This window comes from Cnephaeus nilssonii (genome assembly GCF_951640355.1).
Source record: "Cnephaeus nilssonii genome assembly, chromosome: 3".
Taxonomy (NCBI): domain Eukaryota; kingdom Metazoa; phylum Chordata; class Mammalia; order Chiroptera; family Vespertilionidae; genus Cnephaeus; species Cnephaeus nilssonii.
The window spans coordinates 49919501-49941375 of record NC_137074.1 but is presented as its reverse complement, the minus strand read 5'-3'; the positions used below and the strand labels follow the sequence as shown (position 1 = coordinate 49941375).

Genomic DNA, 21875 nt, shown 5'->3' with positions numbered 1-21875 from the left:
ATAAAATCACAATGCTCCTTGACTTACAGTGAAAACCTTAAAAAAGTAATATGGGATATTTTTTTCTAAATATGGCCCCTTACACCTACTTTAAGGATCTCTTTCTGGTTAAAATCCTTGAAATACTTCAAAATCTACAGGGAACAAAGTAGGTAAAAGTAACAGCCCATTCTTGTTTGTCACAGACTTGTGATAAATGAGTCATTTCCAGGGAAATCACTGGATCTGAAACACTGGAGCAAAAGCCCTCTTTCCCACCCATCCATGCAGGAGCAAGAGGAGGGGTGTGCACCCTCAAATGGCTTGTTAATCCAAGTTCCTCAATCTGCCTAGCCAAATGCTGAATTCCCCAATTTCTTTTCTGACCAGAAAAGGAGTATGGGTTTAGATGTCAACCCTAACAATTGGGAGCTCTTCTCATTTTTTTCAAAATCACATGTAATCTGTTCTTTTTTCTTCTGGCAAATACAAAATAGCCACCCTCAGGGAAAAGGAAACTTTTAGTATAAGATAAAATATAATGTGATTTTGTTAAGATCCTCTGCTGGATCACTAAAAAGGTTACTGCTTCTTGTCCAAACTGCCACAGAAAAATCTATGCTAGTAGGAAGAAAAATTTCCTTAGCTCAATGATGAGATAATATCAGTAAGCAATTTATTAAAGAGCCCGCCATCCATCATTGGAGTTTGAAACTATAATGATGCATTGAAAATAAGTATTCATCCCAGGGCATTCCCTCCCTCCCCCCTCCCCCCACAAATTTCTTCAGTCCCAATATCTCTTCAGTAAATTTTTAATAGTATTTTGCTCTTTGTCTTTTTGAAAGCAAGCCGAGGAATGAGAAGGCTCCAGCAGCAGCTGTCACAAACCCAATGGTGCTTATTGCTCTGTTGGCCTGTAAAGAAATGACAAGCAAACAAAAACACATTTTATTCCAAAGGCATCTCAATATCCTAAACCCAAGCTTTGGGTTGCTTCTTTTTTAAAAAAATATATATTTTTATTGATTTTCAGAGAGGAAGAGAGAGGGAGAGAGAGATAGAAACATCAATAATGAGAGAGAATCATCTATTGACTGCCTCCTACAAGCCCCCCACTGGGGATCAAGCCCACAACCAGGCATGTTCCCTGACTGGGAATCGAACTGTGACCTCCTGGTTCATAGGTCGATGCTCAACCACTTGGCCACCCTGGTCAGGCTTTGGTTGCTGCTTAAACTGAAGACCCATCTTAATGTACAATGAATAAATTTAAAGCTCAATGAAAAATTAAAATTTTGTATGAAGTTGGCATTTATAATTTTTATAATTATGACAAAGATATAGATAAACACACATAGGTATATATATATATATATATATATATATATATATATATATATATATATATATAGTCTTTATATTTTTAGAGCCCCTAACCATTAATAAACTCATTATCACAATCCCTACCAATCATTATTCAAGTTTGGCAAAATTTGAGAAGTTAAAAGTGATTTGCTCAAGGTCATAAGGCCAGACTTAGCTATAAGTTGACTCTTGAACACTGTGTTCAGCTTTTACACAATTCTACCCCATAAACACACACTGGTTTGGTTGGATCTTTAGCAAAGTGAATAGTGTGTGTGTGGAGGGAGGGTGGGGGGGAAGGAGGTGTTTTCACTGACTCGAGAATGTCTGTTAGCAAAATATTTCAGGGATGTGATCTGAGCTAAATATCTGTAAGCTCTTATTTGGTAGATACCATTTGTATTCTGATAAACTTGAGAAGAAATCAATAGTAATGTTAATTATCATGTCAAAAATTAATTTCCCATGTAGACAAACTAAAATAAACCATTCTCAAGCTCAATTGTCCATAAAAGAGTTCAGACAGTTATAGCTTTAAGGGTATTAATCATCATCATGAGGGGTCTAATGAATATTCATGGTTTTCATGGTAATTGACTGGTATTGCCTTCCATCTGCATGGGTTTGAGTACAATTTTATGACCCAATGGTCACATCCAGATACTTCAGTGTCAGGTATTATGGAAACAACAGGTGTTCTCTAGAATTTAAGGATCAGGCTCCCAGAAAAAGCAAAACATTTTCCCCCAGTGACTCTGGAGACCTGCCCCGATGCTGCAAAGCCTGACTCAGCTCACATTTGCGCGTGCCCTCTGTCTGGCCCCAGGCCTCCCGCACCCAGCCTGTGAGCCGGCCACCCCCATGTTACTGACACAGGCTGCCTCCCTAACTGGGCCTCCCTGCTGGGAATGGGCGGAAAGAGCCCTGGCCAGGAAGGAGTGCAACGACAGACCCTTCACTCCCTGTCACCATCCGGTGGGCTGCAGGGACCAGGCCCAAGATAGTAACCCCCTGATCTGCCAACTTTCCCCGTTGCCAGGGAGAATGGCACTGGCAAACAACAGATAAATCATATTTTGGTTTATAATTCTAATTTTGTTTGTTTGGTTTATTTATTTTATTTGTAATTTTTAATTAGTCGCTACCTAAGTTATTCTCCAGGAGTGAACCAGAATTCATGGCAGCTTACAGCTACCCACATAGCACCTGGGGTGCAAAAAGGGGCAGGGAGAGATACAAGACACAAGACAATATCAATAATCAAAGATAAATCAAGCCCAACCCTCCTACAATCCCAGGCAGATGCTGAGCTCCCCTGGAGGTTTAATACAGGAAAATGTGGCAGACAATGAAAAAGCAGAAAGGTGCCTTTGGTGTCTTTAAAGAGGTGTCAAATGGCCATAGGGTCCAGCCCTGGATACACTCAAGGTCCTGTGGGTAGGGGGTGGCCCAGCTAGATGCAGACCTAACTCACTGTGTATTTTTCAGCCACTTAGAAACACAAAATGTGAGAGAAATCCCGTAAGTCTCAAAAGCCTGGGGAGGGGGCAGGCAAGTTGATCCTAAACCAAAGATTGCACAGGCCAGATACAATAATACTAAAGCCACGTCTGTCAGTGCACACGTTTTCCCAAATCCCAAATGCTTATTTCAAGTTGCAGTCTAGATGGCAAAATCCCATGTGATTTGAACAATCCCTTGGAGTTGCATATAATGGAATCTGACCTGTGAGGTTATAACATCAAGGGCTGTTCTCGGTGAACCACATGAACAAGAGCTTTTACTTTATGGCTTACTTCGGATTGATTATAAAATCACCAAACCTGACTCCGAAAACATCATCCTTTACAGGGTTCTCTGTCTGTGGGCCACAGTAAAGGCCTCATTCTGAGGATCTGTTCACGCCCAATGAAACCTTAGCTGAGTCTGGAGCGCTGTGTCAGACACACAGTAGCTGGATCCCAGATGGCTGCAGACTTGATCAGGTAGCCTCTCAGGCTGCAGTACTGAGCAGTGCAGCACAATCAGGCTGTGCTGTGTGTCTCCTTGTCCAGGCCTATTCAAGGGTCTTCCATCTCCCACAGAGACAGACTCATTAGTTGTTCTGGCACAACAGTGAGAAATGTTGATATCAGAAATTTTTAAAAATATAGAAAAGAAAAGCCACAGACTGGGAGAAAACTTTTGCAAAAGACAAATCTGATAAAGATTCTTATCCAATGAACTCTTAAAACTTAATAAGAAAATATGCAATGAACTCTTAAAACTTAATAAGAAAACAAGCAAGCAATTAAAAACGGGCAAATGATCTCAAATGACACCTCACCAAATATGATATGCAGTTGGCAAATAAGCATATGAAAAGATGCTGAGCATCATATGGATTCATGCAACAGCAAATTAAGATGAGATACCACTATGCACCTATTAGAATGGCTAAATTCCAAAACACTGACAACATGAGGTGCTGTTGAGAATGTGGAATGCAAAATGGCACAGCCACTTCAGAAGGCAATTTGGTGGTTTCTTACAAACCTAAACATACTCTTAGCAGACAACCCAGCAATCATGCTCCTTGGTATTTACCCAGAGGAGTTGAAAACTTATATCCACACAAAAACCTGCAAAAGCCTCCAGAATTCTAAGAAATAAAGGTCTTGTTTAAACAACCCAGATTATGGTATTTTGTTACAGCGGCCCAAGCTGACAAAGACATCCACACAAAATCCACACAAAAGCTATTTATAGCAGCTTTATTCGTCGTTGCCCAAACTTGGAAGCAACCAAAATGCCCTTTAGTAGGTGAATATACATCCAGATAATGGAATATTACCTAGTGATGAAAAGAAATGAGCTATCAAAGCATGAAGAGACATGAAGGAATTTTAAATGCATATTTTAACAGTAAAAAGATCAGTGATTACCAGAAGTTTAAGTAGAGGAGGGGTGAATAAGGCTAGAGCACAGAAAATTTTAGGACAGAGAAAGTATTCTGTATGATACTGCAATGACATAATTTGCCAAATCCTGCAGAATATACAACAGAAAGAGAGAACCCTAATGTAAACTAATTTTGTGGGAGGAAAAATGTTTTCTTTACCCATCTTTGGTTCTCAGATGAGTCGCTGTAATAAAAGACACGTTATAAAAGACAAGATAAAAACACAGTTTATTGACATACTAGAGGCCCAATGCATGAAATTCGTGCAAGAGTAGGCCTTCCTTCCTACTATGAGGTTATAAAGTTAACTCTTGAGTCCAGAAATGTTCGTGTGCACCTCAGAGAAGGGTAACTCAAAGATGTGGCTTAGAATTCAAGCTTATATAGCATTTTCAACAAAGAGCAGACATTTGTAGAGAAATGATAGGACAAAGGAAAGTGGTTTTAGGCTTCCAAATAGAGCAAACTGTAGGAAAGTAAACATATGGGAAACTAGTGGTAAATAGTGTCTAGTGAGTAAAGTTTGTCATACAGATTCCTCTGATGCCCCCTCCAGGCTGATAAATGTCTTACCTTAACCACAGGTTGTCCCAGTGATTAAGGTTTGTCATTCCTAGTAGAGAGAGGAGGAGGGACACCTGTGAAAATGTATGTCTTGCTTTTAGGCAAATAGGGGAAAGGGATTTTTGTGTATCTGCTTCTTCTCAATGCCTTCAACTCAAAATAATCTTTATGCCAAAGTGATATATTTGGGGGTGACACATTCTGCTTTCTTTCACTATGGACTTCGGTGGATAATGATGTACCAATGCTGTCTCATCGTTTGTGACACATATACCACACTGATGTGGGGTGTTGATGGTGGGGAAGGCTATGTATGTGTGATGGGAAGGGAGATATAAGGACTCTATACTTTCCACTCAATTCTGCTGTGAACCTAAAGCTGCTCTAAAAAATGAAGCCTGTTAATTTTTTTAAAAATACAGAAAAGTACAAATTAGAAAAAAATAGGGCCATATCCTACCTACCTTTCTCATCCTTTTAAAATGCATCTACAATATTGTTGTTGTTTTTTAATTGGAGGAAATACATACCCATTGCCCAAGAAAACTGTTCTAAGTTCAACATCCATAAGCCTTAAGGGGACCCAAAACACCAATCTAATACTAGCTATTACTGGTAATAATACTATTAATTATTGACAATAACAAAAATAATTCAAGTGTTCTATTTCCTGGTAGATCAACAGATATTTTATTAAAGAGTGCCAACAAAAATCTATAAAATTCCTAAATAGTGCAATTAATAATATCTAGTATTTCTTAGGATGGATGATAGGCAATACAGAATGCTAAGAGAGAGAAAGAGAGAGAGAGAGAGAGAGAGAGAGAGAGAGAGAGAGAGAGAGAGAGAGAACTCATGGACATGGACAAAAGTGTGGTGATTGTGAGTGGGGAGGGGTGGGGAAGGTGGAAGAGGGCATAGAGGGGATAAATGGTGATAAGAAAAATAAAATAATACAGAATGCTAACATATTTCAAATATATCCTATAATTTACAAAACAACCTCAATTTATAAATTAGGAAACTGATAAACAATGAGCCACAAGTCACCCAGCTAAGTGATAAAGATGGAGTTCTATCTCAGGTCAGCAGAATTCCAAAGCTAAGGTGGGTTCTTAAGGTTGTCACTGCACCATCTTCACCAGAACTTGTTAGAGAAGAGTTCAACTGATTGTTGAGGGATGATTAATTTTTATGGGTCTTGATTATGGGTATGAAAGGTGATTTGTGTATATATACTCTGTGTTGTAGCTCAGAAGCAATTTATTTTTCCATGTGAGTAGTACATTCATTACATTAATGTATTTTCTAAATAAAGATGAATTTCCAATTAAATAACTTCCTAATGAAAACAAATGTATCCTTTCTTATTTTTTCATCACCCATTTTCCTAAGTTTTCATCAGAAGAATTTTAACCTCCTTCTTTAGAATAAATGTTAATATAACTGACCCACCACTGCAAGATACTGAAAGCCTTTATATATTAATTCTCTACACTTTAAAAAAAAAATCTTTAGGCTGAAATATCAATGATGGAATTGAGTTGGTGGGATGATAGGTAGGAAAAAGCAATTGAATCACGCATACTTTTAGTTGGAAAGCTGCCATACTACAAAATAGTGGAGGTAAATGACAAAGTTGCTAGCTACTTTAAAAGTAAGGTTTTGAGAACCATGGCTTTGTAATATAGCTTGATATCTGGTATTGTGATCCCTCCAACTTTGTTCTTCTTTCTCAGGATTGCTGTGGCTATTCAGGGTCTTTTTTTATTCCAGATAAATTTTTGGAGAATTTGTTCTAGGCCTGTGAAATATGCTGTTGGTATTTTAATGGGAATTGCATTGAAGCTATAAATTACATTGGGTAGTATGGACATTTTAATGATGTTGATTCTACCAATCCATGAACATGGTATGTTCTTCCATTTGTTTATGTCTTCCTCTATCGCTTTTTTCAATGTCCTGTAGTTTTCCGAGTACAGGTCTTTTACCTCCTTAGTTAAGTTTATTCCTAGGTACCTTAATTTTTTTGGTGCAGTGGTAAATGGGATTTTTTTTTTTTTTTAGTTTCTCTTTCTGTGAGTTCATTACTGGTGTACAAGAAAGCCATAGATTTTTGGCTGTTAATTTTGTATCCTGCTACATTGCTGAATTCATTTATTAAGTCTAGTAGTTTTTTGATGGAGTCTTTGGAGTTTTCTAAGAAACCATCAATAAAACAACAAGAAAGCCCACTGCATGGGAGAACATATTTGTCAATGCTATTTCAGATAAGGATTTAATCTCCAAAATTTACAGGGAACTCATACAACTTAGCAAAAGGAAGATAAACAATCCAATCAAAAAATGGGCAAAGGACCTAAATAGACACTTTTCAAAAGAGGACATACAGAAGGCCCAGAGACATATGAAAACATGCTCAAAGTCACTAATCATCTGAGGTGCAAACCAAAACAACAATGAGGTATCATCTCACACCTGTCAGAATGGCTATCATCAACAAATCAACCAACGACAAGCACTGGGAAGGATGTGGAGAAAAAGGAACGCTCGTGCACTGCTGGTGGGAATGCAGACTGGTGCAGCCACTGTGGAGAACAGTATGGAGTTTCCTCAAAAATTTAAAAATGGAACTGCCATTTGACCCAGTAATCCCACTTCTAGGAATATATCCCAAGAAAATAGAAACACCAATCAGAAAGGATATATGTACCCCTATGTTCATAGCAGCACAATTTACAATAGCTAAGATTTGGAAACAGCCTAAGTGCCCATCAACAGATGAATGGATTAAAAAACTGTGGTACATCTATACCATGGAATACTACACTGCTATACAAAAGAAGGAATTTTCACCATTTGCAACAGCATGGATGGGACTGGAGAGCATTATGCTAAGCGAAATAAGCCAGTCAGAGAAAGATAAATATCACATGTTCTCACTCATATGTGGAATATAATGATCAACATAAAATGATGAACAAAAATAGATCCAGAGCCCTAACCGGTTTGGCTCAGTAGATAGAGCGGCGGCCTGCGGACTCAAGGGTCCCAGGTTTGATTCCAGTTAAGGGCATGTACCTTGGTTTCGGGCACATCCCCAGTAGGAGGTATGCGGGAGGCAGCTGATCGATGTTTCTCTCTCATCTATGTTTCTAACTCTCCATCCCTCTCCCTTACTCTCTGTAAAAAATCAATAAAATATATTTTAAAAAAAAATAGATCCAGAGACAAGGTAGCACTGAACAGACCATCCAACCTCAGAGAGAAGGCGGGGGAAGGGAGGTTAGAGATAAACCAAAGGACTTGTATGCATGCATATTAGCATAACCAATGGACACAGACACTGGGGCTGTGGGAACTTGCCCTCGGGGGTGGGAGTGGCCGGGAAAGGAGACATATGTAATACTTTAAACAATAAAATAAAAATAAGATCAATTACTTCATTAAAAATAATCCAAAAGCTCTATGAATCAAAGAATCTACTTAAAAGCACAAAATTTCTTTGAAATTAGCATTACAAAGAGATATAAAACATTTACAAACCCACCAAGATATGTCATCAGTTGGCCTCTGTCAGCTAATGAAAAAGAATATTAGATTTACCATCTGTTTTTGGCAAATGAACTTCCATTCAAAAAAGTCAACAATCTTTTCAGCATATAATTTTCAGTATATAAGATTACTGATTTAAGACTGCTGCATGGTGGGGTAATGGGGGAGGAGGGGTGGATACTGAAAGACAAAAGGCAATAAACTAACAGAAAACTATGGTATTGACTCTGCTTCAAGTCCCTTCTACCCCAAATTTATAATATCCATGTTTAGTCTCAATTTGGTCATTAACTTGCTGCATGACCTTGGACAACTCAGTTCCCTGCTTTGTCCTTCAGTGTTCTTATCATTTTGTATGAGGCCTGGGAACCTTATCATAATCAATAGTTATCTTTTTCCCCAATGTAAGAAACTCCTTATCTCTTAAAGAAGACTCACCTGCTCTGAAACTCCTTCTCCATAGCGAAGCAAAGTCACAAAATGCTCACAGTTGTTGACTAGTACGTCATACTCCACCTCCTGTCCAATAACAAACTCTGACCGTTGCATGACTTCTTCCATGGGGAGGGGGGAGTATGTTTCATCATATTTATTGTTTATTCTATATGTGTCATTGCCTGCAACATCCTTCAAGAGCTGCATCTTCACCAGGGCCTTTCTGCTGAATACAGACTTGGCGCTTGTAAATGATGCAGGAATGCCACCCTCTATAAGGAGAATTCTGGTTAGCAAGCTGCAGTGACCCAGCCCAGTGAACTTCCATGCCATCTAAAGACTTTGAAAGTGCTGGGATAACTGAACCCATCTCTGTTCCAAATGTATCATCAAACCAGAAATCACTTAACTTACCAACCTAAGCACTTCTGGTAATTTATCAATATACTTATTCAATAATGTATGAGTGAGAATGCAAGAAGACTTTGGAAAATTTACATCTCTCCAAGAGTAAATTGGGTTAAGAAAACTGTACCCCTTCTTGAGTAATAAGTTCTCTATTACTTGGTAGCATTAGTAGAGATCTTGGCACATGTCTCTGACATAGTTCACATAGGACCATTGCCCATGTTTTCTGTAAAGCAGTTTCTTTCCCAGCATGTGAACGCTTCCCAGCTAATACTGTTGGGCTTGAGCAGTAGTGCATTATGATTAGTAGGGTTGTCCTAGTGTCTAAGCTGCTTTCCTTATCCTTGCCTCAATTTTACACTTATTCTTTCAACTATGCTTTAATTTGGGTCCAATTTGAAATTTGCACAGTTACCCCATTCCTCTGAGGGGTGAGCTGGGGTCAGGTGGAGTTACTGCTTTTGTTTTGTCAGTTTCTTTGGCCAAGAAACTAAGTCCTGAACCTGAACCTGACCTAGAATGCACTGTCTGCTACATGTGGCCTCAGGCTGTGGCTTTCCCACCTGTTATAAGGCCTCATGCCCTGTCACTACGTCTTAGCTGCCTCTATGGGTAAGCATTTGCCTAAACTGCCAGAGACATTTGTATCCTGGCCTGTCACAGTCAGTGTCCGAGGCTGGACAGGCAATGCCTCGTGTTCAGCTCGACCGCCAGACTCCAGTCCCTCTCCATCTGTCCAAGATGCTATGCTTGGCCATTGTTCCAATAAATCATGCGAGGGAAGGTCTGTATAACCAGTGCTTAGACACTTTTCCTCTTAGTAATGACTGAAAGCAAACTTTCCTGCTCCTCCTTTTTTCTATCTACCAAGCTCCTATTCATTGGAGCAGCATTTCCAAATCTTACACATTGAAAGTTCTTACACTTACAAGTTCTTAGACCATATATATTCTAGTTAGAATTATAAAACTTTTTTTTTACTAGTCTGATGTAATCAATTTGCAGATGAGGAGACGGATGCTTGGAGAGGTAAACTGGCTTGCAAAATATCACATGAGTAGTTAACAACATAAATGGGAATTGAATTTCAGTCTACAGAATCAATGCTCAGTGTTTGGACCACATCAATAAGAAGCTTATGACATAAAAATAAAGAAACAGCACCAAAATTTCATATTATTTCCCAGATGTGAGCATTGCAGGAATAATGTAGGAAGTTGCTAAGTGTTAATCCCCAAGCTCTGCAGAAACTAGCAGCTCTGTATCATAAATGTCATTGTATTTGCCATTTCCATTTTCAATATTCTGGAACAAAAAGCAAATATCTCAAAATATTGCAAAAACTACTTCACGATAGTAAGATTTAGACATATCAACACTTTTCTTTAAAGGTATTTTTAAGGAAAAAATACTTCAGGTTATTTATCTGCATATATTTTTCCCAATAAATTAATTTGTGCTCATCTCTAAACATGCAGAAAATGCAGAAAATACAGCATAAACATGTAAATATAAATATTCCACCATCCTGCCACCTAGAAATAACTGTTATTATTTTTTATGTACTTAAGACTTTTTTAACACAATATAAAGGTGCATGTATCTGTGTGTATTCATGGTTGTGTATCTTACCTAATAATAGACAAATATGCAAATTGACCGTACCTTCGCTATGCCCCCGATTGGCCGGGAGGCGCGGGGGGGCAGGACTCGGGGTGGCCGGGGTGGCCAATTGGGCTGGTGGGATGCTGAGCTCGCGTCGCCAGTGGCGGCTCGAGCTCAGCGTCTGCGCAATGGCTGTGCTGCGGCACAGAAGGGGCCTCTGGGGCAGCGAGCTCACGTCCCACCGCGGACCATCAAAAGCGTGGGAGCTGGGTGCCTGTCCGCTCAGGCACCAGGCCTTTCAGAAGCCTCCGGCGTGGCGGAGGCTTCTGAAAGGCCTGGTGCACCAGCGGACAGACACCCAGCTCCCCCCCCTAAACGTGCATGATTCAACAATCATGCACTGGGCCTCTAGTATATATATATGTGTTTTTTGCAAACTGGGTTTTATATTGCATGTTACATTTTAATCTAGAATTTTCAAATAAATATCATGTGAGGATCATCTCTCATGCAATTAAACAAGTCCAGAAAAGTGATCTTTTTAATGGCTTTTATAGTGGCTATAGTTTTTTGCTATTTAGCACCTCATCTGTTCACTGCTCTTCTTTCTGGAAAAAACTCTATCTAGGCCAATGAGCATCCCATTGTCCTGGGCATAGTGATGGTTCAGCAATGGGTATGGGACACCCACTGGATGAATTAGAGTCATTCTCCATGATTCTTCTAACTGCAACAGACAGTTAGCTATCTCTTCTGTTGGGTCACCAGATTATAAGAATGAGAGTCTAAGGATGCTGATGGTCATCAGTTCGGCTCCTTAGAGAGACATAGCCTGGGAGAATGAGGACCGTAGACAGAGTCTTAATAGTGTTCAAACCTCTCATTGTAGGAAGCCCTGAGGCCAGCACCATCTCTGCTCTTTCTGTAGTTTCCCTTAGTGAAACAATGAGTTATCTTTTTGTTTTAAGCTAATTTGAGTTTGATTTGTTACTTGCAACTGAAGAATCCTGCCAAAACACAGATGCTTAATATTTTTCAGCTAACTAATAATTTGTTTAACTGTTTTCCTATTGAATGTTAAGTCATTGTCTATTTTTTAAACCATTATGAGTGAGATAGACATGAACACCCTTACACAGAAATGTTATGTTTATGTCTTTTAGATATTTCCCATGAACAGATTCATAGAAGTACAATTATAGGGTAAGAGCACAGGAACTCTTTTAAGACTCTTAGCACATCTCATTAAATTGTTTTTGTGAATTAGTTTATCAACTTATATTTCTATCAGCAATATCTTTGTTTTCATTTCATTGTACCCTTATCAACAATGATTGTTGCCATTTTTTAACCTGTGCTAATGTGATAAGCATAAAATCTATCAATTTATTTGACAATTCTTAGATGACTAAAAAGTTAAAACCTTTAAAGATGGGTGTTAGCTTTTGCTTCCTTCTTCTGCAAATTGTTCATAACTCTTTACCTAATTGTTTTTTGGAATATTTGGGTGTTTGATGTCCACTTGGCCTGAAAAACTCTTTTCCCAAATATAATCTGCTCAGTTTTCTCACCTCTTTCAAGTTCAGAAATGTTACTTTCTTATGAGATTTTCCCAACCACCTCACTTACAATTACAGTACCCCCTAATCTTCTACCACTTCGTTTTCTGCTTCTATGAATTATTTTCTCCATATTATTTATCTTTACTTACCTTTATTTGAACATTGCTCTCTGTTCTCTCTCTCTCTCTCTCTCTCTCTCCTCCCCAACCCCACTAGAATATAAACTACACCATGCAGGGACTGGTTTATGTATATCCAGCATCTAGAATAACATTTGACATTTGACACATACTGGGTAATCTATAAATAGATGTTAATTGAATTGAGATAATTAGTTTGTATGCTATATAAAAACAGTGACTCTTGCCATGTTTGTGGCAAGTATTTTTCCTGGTTGATTATTTACTTTTTAATTGTGTTTTTCTTTTTTTAACCAGAAGTTTTACATTTCAATGTGAACTGGGCTTTGTGATTTCTTCAACGCCACTTTGGTCTTAAAATGTTCTTCCCTATACCTAGATCAGCTATATTTATCTGCTTTCTATATTTTAGTTTATTTAATTTTATGATTCTGTTCATGATATTTTTTCTGGTAATAATAATAATAATAATAATAATAATAAAAACACTAAAAAGCTCCCAGGAGCTTTTGGAAACAAACCTTACCCAGAGGTGTTAAGTTGATAACGTAACCATCACCCAAGTACAGGGCCCAGTGCTGATAGCCAGGACGAAACACTTCAATCAAGTCCCCTGGCCGGGGGTTGCCAGGGTAGGTCAAACTAAAATCATTCACCGCCATCTGTAATGACAGACATAAAGAAAATCTAGCCAACGTGACTTGACCAAAGTAAGCAGTTTAAGACTTCCATAGAAGCGATGGGAGACAGAATTTATTGTGATTGCATTCCTTACTAAAGACTTAGACTCACACCCTGGTCTGATTCCAACACTGAACTGTGTGTGCACAAGTGGACAAGTGGAGAAAGACTTTCTCTGCTATTGCTTGTCTGTTGCAATGCTTTTCATCCTGATCAACCCTAGGGCCCCTTTCTTATAATAAGCATCTTATAATTCACTTTAAGTCCAAAACTTTACAGATAATATTATTTACCTACAGACAAAATTTTCAAAAACATTCATATGATGCCATGTTTGGAATAGAATAGGGAAGGACATTTATATCAATATCTGTTTTATATCTGTTTTACTATGTAAATAACTACACAAAAAGACATAATAAAGTATCTATATTCTTGCACTTTCTGAGCGTGAAAAAGTCAGGATTGAAAAGCAGACGATGAGAAGTCTTTCATATAGCAGCATAATAAAATCAAAGAGAAGAGGGATGGGCGGCTGCTAATATTCTGTGCAAAAAAAAAAAAAGTGTATTGCAAAACTTACTCTGTGAGTTAATTTAAGCAGACATAAGTTCTAGGCTTGGATGAGTGTCCAGTCATATATTCAGGCATCTAATAGGATACAGGACATTTACCCCTTGTGCCGAACTATGCTGTGCCTGTCTAGGCATGCTGGCCTCTACCCACTGAATATCAGTGAATGCCCTTTGTCATTGTGACAACAACAATGACAAAGATTTCTCCCCTCCCCCACAACTGCCTTGCTTACTGTCTGATTCCTCACTTACTGATTCCAGAACCAGTACAAGTTGGTCAGCATTGAAGTGGGGTAATTTGGAAGGTTGGGGAATTCATCATAATGATGAACATGTCTGAAAAGTCTAAGTTTGACCAGATTTTTTTCCTTGTAAATCAATACTTTTCAGATAGAACATATGTCTTTTAAGTTTATTTTTATGGAAGGTTAACCATTCTATGTATGGCACAGAAGTCTAATGACTCAACAAGAGGAAGTTATGAACATCCATCAAAAATCAAAAGGAGATTTAATGTGAAATCCATGTTGAACATCTAATTGACAACAAAGTGTTCCTCATCATCTAACGTAGATGTGTACACTCATTGAGAAAATAAATCCAAGTGCCAGAAAGGGAAACTTCCAAATCATCAAAATTATAATCATAATAGCATCAGCTAAGGACTCAGAAGACAAACCATGATTTTTCTGGCAGTCTCAAAGTCTTTTTTACAGCAGTTGATATTGGGAGGGTGTTTTCCCAAGTATTTGTATGCCATCTGTTGAAAACTTCAATCATCACATTGGCACATGAACATGGCCTATATAAACTGTCCATCTGTTGAAAAATAACTATTAAAAACAACTTTATGGAAATCATTAAGTCTAACCACCCTGTCAAATATGTTTGAGCCTTATTAATATGGCAGTTCCCAATTTGGCCACGTGGGTACTAAAAGGAAAAATAGATAATATACTATGATATAAACAAACATATTTCCAATGAATAGGAATCAGCAAGCACACACAGCTGCCTGCTAGAATTCAGAGACCTAGCCAAGCTCACAATAATAACCATCATTTAAACAGCACTTTGTAGTGTAACCTTTTTTTTTTTCAAATGTACTATCTCAATTAACTCTCTTTAATTTTTTTTAAGAACTACAACTATTTGAATTCATTTGTTATAACCCATTTAACATCTTAAAAAGTGACAGTAGAAAACACCAACTTTTTGAAAATACCCACTGAAATCTTTTCTTTATAAAATATAAAGGGGAGCCCTGGCCAGTGGGGCTCAGTGGTTGGAGTTTCGGCCCATGCACCGAAGGGTGGTGGGTTCGATTCCCAGTCAAGGGCAAGGGCACATACCTGAGTTGCAAGTTCGATCCCTGACCCCAGGTGCTGCTCATGCAGGAGGCAACAAGTCAATTTGTCTCTTTCACATCGATGTTTCAATGTTTCTCTCTCTCTCTCTCTCTCTCTCTCTCTCTCTCTCTCTCTCTCCCCACACACACACACACACCCCTTACTCCTTCTCTCATTTCCACTCTCTCTTAAAAGCAATGGAAATAATACCCTTGGGTGAGGATTAAAATATATATATGGGAGAATAACTGGACTGGGTGTTAAAAATATGAGCTCTTGTCTTAGGTCTTTTACTTAGGGAAAGTCATTCAAATGGTCTGAATCTCAGTTTTGTCATTTTGAAGGCAGGCATAAGAAGGCATAGACAGGCTGTTGCAAATAACCTTTCATGAACTAGCTGAAAGCTGTTGCAAGTGCTTTGTGAACTGGCAAGAGCTAGGCAGGTGTATGGTCAGAGAGGGCTGGCTGTTTGTAAAGGTTGAAAAATGGGTCCATGGCTTACATGTGATTTTTGTTCCTTATCCTCTCTTTTAGCCACGATCATTCTTTAGAATGGATGATTCCACTGCAAAATGTTAATATATTTAGCACATTTTAAATTCCGACATATACCTTGTAAACTGGTTTATGAAATGTAATTTCATTGATTTCATGAAGCCTGTCATATTTATAAAGAGGGATGACAGGATAACAAGGAAAACATTTCATATTAGTAAGTACATTCTCAAGAAACGGAGAGAAGAGCCTGAAGGCTAACATTAAAGGGAAAGTGATTTCTGACACCGAACAGTTGGAAAGGCACTTCAGATGTTACCTGACTCAGTGCTCTTCAAGCTTGGCTTTAGCAGTGGGGCCCTTACCAAATCAAACATCAGATAGACGCTCAAAAATCTAAAACACGCAAAGCGGCCCTGCCCTGGGTGAAGTCAGGGAGGGGCAGGAGAGCCCCAGGTGCTCCTTACTGTTGCTGCTCCTGAGGGTCTTGAGACCCCAGACCTTCCACTTTCAGGAATGGATCCTGAATGACACTTATCTAGTCCGAATGCAACCCCCTCACTTGTAAGACAGAGAAAACAGAACCAGGCAGGTAATTTGTCTTGCCCAAGGTCATATACTATTTTCCAAAAGATTTTTAACACATCATTTTGCTGGAGCAACTGGACTTTCACTCAGTGGGGAAAAGGGGGGGGGTGAACCTCAAACTAAGTCTCACACCTTATACAAATAATGATTCAAAATGGATCATAAACTTAAATGTAAAATGCAAAGCTATAAGGCATAAACAAAAACCACATAGGAGAAAATTCTCAGGATCTAGGGTAAGCACAGAGTTGTTAGACTTGGAACCAAAAGTACTATCCATAAAAGGAAAGACAGACAATAGGATGTGCTCAAAATGTAAAACTTTTGCACTGTAAAAGATCTGTGAAATGGACAAAAAGACAAACTACAGAGTGGGAGAAAATATTTACAAATCATATATGCAAGAAAGGACTCATATGGAGATCATACAGTGAACTCTCAAAACTCAGGAATAAGAAAGCAAAGAATATAATTAGAACTTAAGCAATATACACAAAGGCACATTTTATCAAAGAAGACACATATGTCAGGCAGGTCATGTTAAACATCACTAGCCATTATGGAAATGCAGATGAAAACTTTGATGAGGTAACCCTACACACCTATCACAATAGCACAAGTAAAAAATATTGGCCACGAAATGCTGGCAAGGATGCAGGATAACTGGGTCACTCATTAATTGCTGGTGAGAATACAAAATTGTACAGTCACTCTGGAAGAAGTCCATCAGTTTCTTTTTCTTTTTAAATCTTTATTGTTGAAAGTATTACAGATGTCTCCTTTTTTACCCCTGTTAACCCCCTTCACCCTGTTCCTGCCCTCCCCAGGCCTTCCCCCAAATGATCCAGAAACTGCACTCCTAGCCATTTACCCCAGAGACTGAAGACAATGAAGACTTACATTCACACAAATATTTATAGCAGCTTATTCATAATAGCCAAAACTGGAAAAAAACCTATATGACCTTCAATAGGTGAGTGTTTACACAAATTGTGGTACAGCCATACTCTGGAATACTACTATTAAGAAATAAAAAAGAACAAACTTTGATACCTTCCAGGACCTGGATTAATCTCCAGAGAACTATGCTGAGTGAAAAAAAGCCAATGGTAAAGGTTACATAATGTATGATTCTATTTGTATAACATTTTTAAAATGACAAAATTATAGAAATAGAGAACAAAAAGTGATCACCAGGGATGAGAGGGAAGTGGGTGTGGCTATAAAAAGGCAACATGAGAGATTCTAGTGGTGATGGGAATGTCCTGCATCTCCAGCGGGTCAGTGTCAATCTCCTGGTTGTGATTTTGTATTGCAATTCTGCAAGTTGTTACCATTGAGGAAACTGGACAAGGTTCAGTGAATCTCTCTGTGTTATTTCTTACAACTGCATATGAATCTACACTTACCTCAAAATTTTTAAAAAGTATTTTTTTAAAAAGACCAATGCTTTTTTTCTTTTTTTAAAATAGAGCATAGAAGAGAACCAATATGTGGAAGTTACAGGAAGGCAGTTTTAAGCCATATGTCATAATATTTTCTTTCCTTGAAGATGATTCAATAATGAAATGGAGCACCTTGTGTAGATAGCAGGTTCTGTCACGGAGGGTATATAAACACAGTCAAGGTTGATAAAAATAAAATTTCCATGGCAGGGGCGGGGGGAGGGGCGTTAGGGTAATGAGGCCTTCTAAGGCCCCTCTCAACTACAACATTTTCTCATTCTGTTTTCCAGAAACTGTGCTAGGTGTAATCCTCAAATCAACATCACAAAATAGATATAATTATTTCCTGATGTGCACAGCAGTTCAGGAACTCATCCAAAATCACACAGCGGGAAAGAGCAGAACCCACACCTGGACTCAGATTAGCCTACCTCCAAGGTCAGGCCCCTATCCTGACTGCTTCTCCCCGTGCACGCTATCCGGCCTCCCGTGCTGACATTTCTGCAGCCCTCCTCACATGCTGCTACACTGTCAGCTGACGGCTGTGACCACCATTTACAGGTGAAGAGTCGGAGACTCAGAGGAGTTAAGTGTCAGACCCAAAATCACACAGGTAGTGAGGGACAGAATCAGATTTCAGTTCCAGGTCTGTCTTCTTATCCCAGACTGCACGCTCCTGTTTTACACCACTGATTAACATCATTCACCAAAGGAATTGCTATATTTCATCTTGTCCCTCTTCCCAAATACCCCATCAGATAGAGAAGCCACAAAGCACACAAAATATATATTTCATGTAAGAAGGTGGGAAGTTTCTAAACATTCAGCTATGGAACCAGTGAGTGATGACAATAGAGCCTTGGGGAACCCTTGCTCTTCTCCTCAGGTGAGGTGTCAAGGTGGGGCTAGAAGCATCTAGAAGATGCCCAGACTCAGGCCTTAGGGAAGTGCTCGTAATATGTCTGGCTTGGAAGTTTGATTTACATGGATCCTTCTACCCATTTCATTCATGTACAGGTATGTAATATAGTGTTTCATAAGTGATAACACAGAACCAATTGAAGATGCATTTATAAAGTCCTCTACTGCACTGTGTCTGACCTTTAAAGTAAAAATACTTCTTTTGAACAGTTCATCTGCACAGAATTGTTTGACGAGTTTATAATAAAGAATGGCAGGAAGGTAGGTCTGTAATCTTTGTACAACCAATTTCCCCTTTCAACTGCCGAAACAGGCTGCCCTGGTTATAGCTCCATGTTGGTCCCTGGGGATGCATCAAAGAAAGTAACTGCCCAGCACACAGAGAGAGACAGGCTGATTAACTGCTGCTCCTGTCCGTGAGGCCACCTATGTTACAGGAATACCAAGAGCACTTTTTCACAAACTACTCCCAAGAATGCTATGGAAGTCAGAAACACCATCACAAGCTACCCCTAGAGTCCAACAGTCTCCCAGTTCAATTTGGACCCTTTTCCACTCCAGCGGCATTTTTCATCCACAGCCCGGCTACACTGAGATGGCTCCGTGAAGCCTTGTGCTCCCGGACTGGCTCATTCACAGACGCTCAGAGCTGCAAGGATCCCTGGCCCAACATCTTCACTCTAGCTGAGGGTTAACCTTCCAACAAGGTGAACCCTCTGCAGCCATTGCACTGTCATTCTCTGCTTGGAATCCCGCCCCCCCCCCCAAAGCTCCCCACTACGGACACCCCAATTGTGCCCTCTATAATTGTGACCTTCTTATCCCTATGTTCTAGGCAAAGCAAACTACTCCTCATTCCTCACACTCACCTGGAGTTTGGTTGCTAATGCTGAACCTTCCTACCTGGAATGCACTGCCCAGTTCCAAATGGCCCGCTCTTAGATCAGGTCAGATGCCACTCCCTCCCTGAGTTTTCTCCCCAGTCAGCCAGAATTTCCTCCGACTTTCCACAGAGACTTGTATCAGATGCCCATTGCGTTTCCTCCGCCTGGTCAGGTACTGGTGTCTGGGGAATTTTGCCTTCTGCTTGATATGGAGGGCTGGTTCCTGTTTGTGTCTGCCCCCCAGTCCCCTGCAGAGAGCCTGCCACAAATTACTGCCCCCTGAGCGAGTGGTTGATGAATGAGGGAGGAGGAGCTCCACTAGGAGGACAGAGTGGCTGGGTTTTCCGGCACTAAATCATAGTCACAGTCCTGAATGCACCATCCATATTTCCAAAACCTAATATTTTATAATAATAATTACTTGTATTAGCATTCATCTCCACTTTAGTGAGGACAGTATGCTTAAAAACCTTGGTAAGCCAGACCCATTTCTAGTCCTGGTTCTGCCACTGAATGGGGTGTGACTTGGGGAAGTGAATCTCTTTCCCTGAGAACACTGTTCTCCTATTTGTTAAAAATAAATGAAAGAAAGAAAGAAAGAGAGAGAGAGAGAGAGAGAGAGAGAGAGAGAGAGAGAGGAAGGAAGGAAGGAAGGAAGGAAGGAAGGAAGGAAGGAAGGAAGGAAGGAAGGAAGGAAGGAAGGAAGGAAGGAAGGAAGGAAGGAAGAAGGGAGGGGGAGGAGGGAGGGAGGGAGGGAGGGAGGGAGGGAGGGAGGGAGGGAGGGAGAGAGAAAGAAAGAGAGAGAGAGAGAGAGAGAAAGGAGGGAGGGAGGGAGGGAAGGAAGGAAGGAAAGAAGGAAGGAAGGAAGGAAGGAAGGAAGGAAGGAAGGAAGGAAGGAAGGAAGGAAGGAAGGAAGGAAGGAAGGAAGGAAGGAAGATGCTCTCTCTGGAGCTTCTCCCATTAAAGCTGGCTCAAACTAGTTTGTCTGGGAACCGGAGGTCCTCCCTCCCTGTCCCCAGCACTCCTCACTCTTAAGCAGGTCGGCTTTCCCCCAGGGATCCTAGGGTAGCCCTGGCCTCACAGCCCCTGCCCTCCTGCTAACAGGCAGTGAGCGCCCTCCATCTGCTCCGGGGTCAGTCAAGGTAAGAGCAGCGGACTGCCAACCCAGGGCCACCTCCAGCGCCAACGCCAGTCCCCGTCCCCCCTCCCCCCACCGCGTGGCGACTCCTTCCCCCTCCCCCTCCCCGCCGCCAGTAGAGACCCCGAGGTGCCGGCGACACAGCAGGGCACCCCCTTCCTTGTGTCAATGGCCCCCCTCACAGCCACCCCGCCACCCCACACTCTTGCCGCGCCCTGCTCATCCCAGGAGCACGGATGCCACACCTCCCTCCGCTCACACAGATAGCCACCAACCCAGGGGTTAAAACGCAGCCCTGGCGCCATACCTAACCAATGACACCCCTCCCAGCCGCTGGGACATTCCGGTAACTATGGTAGCTGAGGTGATAAAGGTAACTCGTCTTCTTGAGCCCGGAAATGTTCGTGTGCACCACGAATACACCCTACACCCACTAGAAGTACGCCCCTTCTAGCTCTACACAAACTCCTTCATGCCAGTGGAAAAATCCCGGTCCCTGCGCCCAAAGTAAACATTGCAGCCTTTGACTCAGCAAAGGTGGGAGGAAGGACTGGCCTTAAATAACCCTCCCTAAAATAAATAAATAAATAAATAAATAAATAAATAAATAAATAAATAATAAGTTAAAACACACACACACACACACACACACACACACACACACACACACACACAAACCCTCCCAGCGATGTGCTTGTCAGCCTGATCCAGCACCCACAGGCTGTGAGGACACACATGGACCCTGCTCCCTTTGGACCCCTTCCTGTCACCACCGTCCAACTTAAAATCAACTTCAGATTGGGATGAGGGGAGAAAGGAGAAAGCAGAAAGGAAGGATGTGCAGGCCCCTGTTCCCCTAGACCTCCAGGCACCAGTTTCCCCAGTGGGAAATTTACCTGGCTCTGGATGGGGCCTTCATCAGAGACAAGACTCTCAGGCAGCTCATTCCCCTTCCCACCTCCTCCCTGCCCTGTCCCTAACAGCAGCCGGCTTCTGGAGAGACAAGCAGAGCAAGTCCCTTATTCAGTGTGACTTGGGTGCATGTGACAGAGCAGGGCCTGTCTCTCAGGCCAGGTAGGCCAGCAGAGGCCTCCAGGAATAGGGCCATGAGTTTAAAAATAAAGCTGGGCATGGAGAGTATCCTCTTCCTCAGTGCTCAGAAAGGGAGGCCAGAAACACTCACCAGCTAAGTAAGGAAGCCTGGCTGGCTGCTGGCTAAGAGCGCTTTTTGGAGCGCTGCAC

The 21875-nt window shown here is 40.7% G+C and overlaps 1 protein-coding gene across 1 annotated transcript; it reads right to left on the bottom strand.

Moving 5' to 3' along the window:
- Nucleotides 1-794: 794 nt before the first annotated feature.
- PLAAT1 (phospholipase A and acyltransferase 1) lies at nucleotides 795-21562 on the bottom strand (the record flags this gene model as incomplete). Its single annotated transcript, XM_079767433.1, has 4 exons — nucleotides 21530-21562; nucleotides 13084-13219; nucleotides 8846-9114; nucleotides 795-896 (listed from the first exon to the last, which is right to left on the bottom strand). Exons 2-4 carry the CDS (start codon nucleotides 13217-13219, stop codon nucleotides 795-797), a joined length of 507 nt encoding a protein of 168 aa, XP_079623559.1. The 5' UTR covers nucleotides 21530-21562.
- Between the last annotated feature and the right edge of the window lie 313 nt (nucleotides 21563-21875).